Below are 926 nucleotides of genomic sequence, written 5' to 3' on the forward strand. Positions count from 1 at the left end.
ATACAGAGTAAAGCTCCCTCTACACTGTCCCCCCCACCATCAAACACTCCCAGGGACAGGGGGTTAGATACAGAGTAAAGCTCCCTCTACACTGTCCCCCCCATCAAACAGTCCCAGGGGCAGGGACAGCACGGGGTTAGATTCGGGGAGGGGGGTTACGTACCGTGGATGCGAGAGGAAAGACATTGTCGTAGACTCTCGGAGGGTTCTGTCAGGGTGACCTCGCCTGGGCCCGGCGTTGGAGGCCGCTCTCCCGCCCTTCTCCATCCCTGCAGGGCCTGGCTGTAGGTGAGAGGCCGAGCAGCCTGTCCTCGGGGATGCTCACTCCCGCCCGGGGCCCAGGAAGCGGGGACGGGCTCCCGCGCTTCCCGGGCTGAGGGTGCTGGCGAAGGCCTGACGTTCTGCGGCCTGCTTCTGGCGGGTAGGCCCAGGGCCTGCTGGCTAGGCCCCACCTGGGCCTGAGGCCGAGCAGCAGCTCGGGCCTGAGGCCTTGCAGCAGCCTGGGCCTGAGGCCTAGCAGCAGCTTGGACCTGAGGCCGAGCAGGAGCCTGGGCCTGGGCAGCTCCACACGCCAACAGCCTCTCCCGGCCTCCGAGCACATGGCACTCGATGGTGTCAGCCATCATCTCCTCCAGCAGGTCCCTGAGGGCAGACGGGGTTTGTTCCAGGGGACGTCCATGATGCCTCAGGAAGGCCTGGCGTAGGTCGGAGAGCCACACTCCCCTCGGGTTGGCGTAGAGAACCAGCAAGATGTCAACCTTCAACTCCTCCGACATCTGCCCTGGAAACCCCGGTGGAGACGTCAGTCAGTGATCCCTTTCAGAAAAGAAAGGACACATTGTCACTCAGGGGTATCCCTCCCTATCTCCGTCACCTCCTCCTCCAGCCCCCTACAATCCTCACCCTCCTGTTCAAATCCCCTCCCT

The 926-nt window shown here is 63.6% G+C and overlaps 1 protein-coding gene across 1 annotated transcript in view; it reads right to left on the bottom strand.

The window, feature by feature from the left end:
- Positions 1-926, bottom strand: part of LOC125488370 — a 5,528-nt gene that overhangs the window by 3,550 nt on the left and 1,052 nt on the right. Inside the window, exon 2 of the mRNA XM_048621369.1 lies at positions 164-816. Within this exon, the coding sequence (XP_048477326.1) occupies positions 164-776 (613 nt within the window). The 5' untranslated portion in view covers positions 777-816. The remainder of the gene's footprint in view (positions 1-163; positions 817-926) is intronic.

Source organism: Rhincodon typus, unplaced genomic scaffold, assembly GCF_021869965.1.
Source record: "Rhincodon typus isolate 14 unplaced genomic scaffold, sRhiTyp1.1 hic_rhity00000579, whole genome shotgun sequence".
Lineage (NCBI taxonomy): Eukaryota > Metazoa > Chordata > Chondrichthyes > Orectolobiformes > Rhincodontidae > Rhincodon > Rhincodon typus.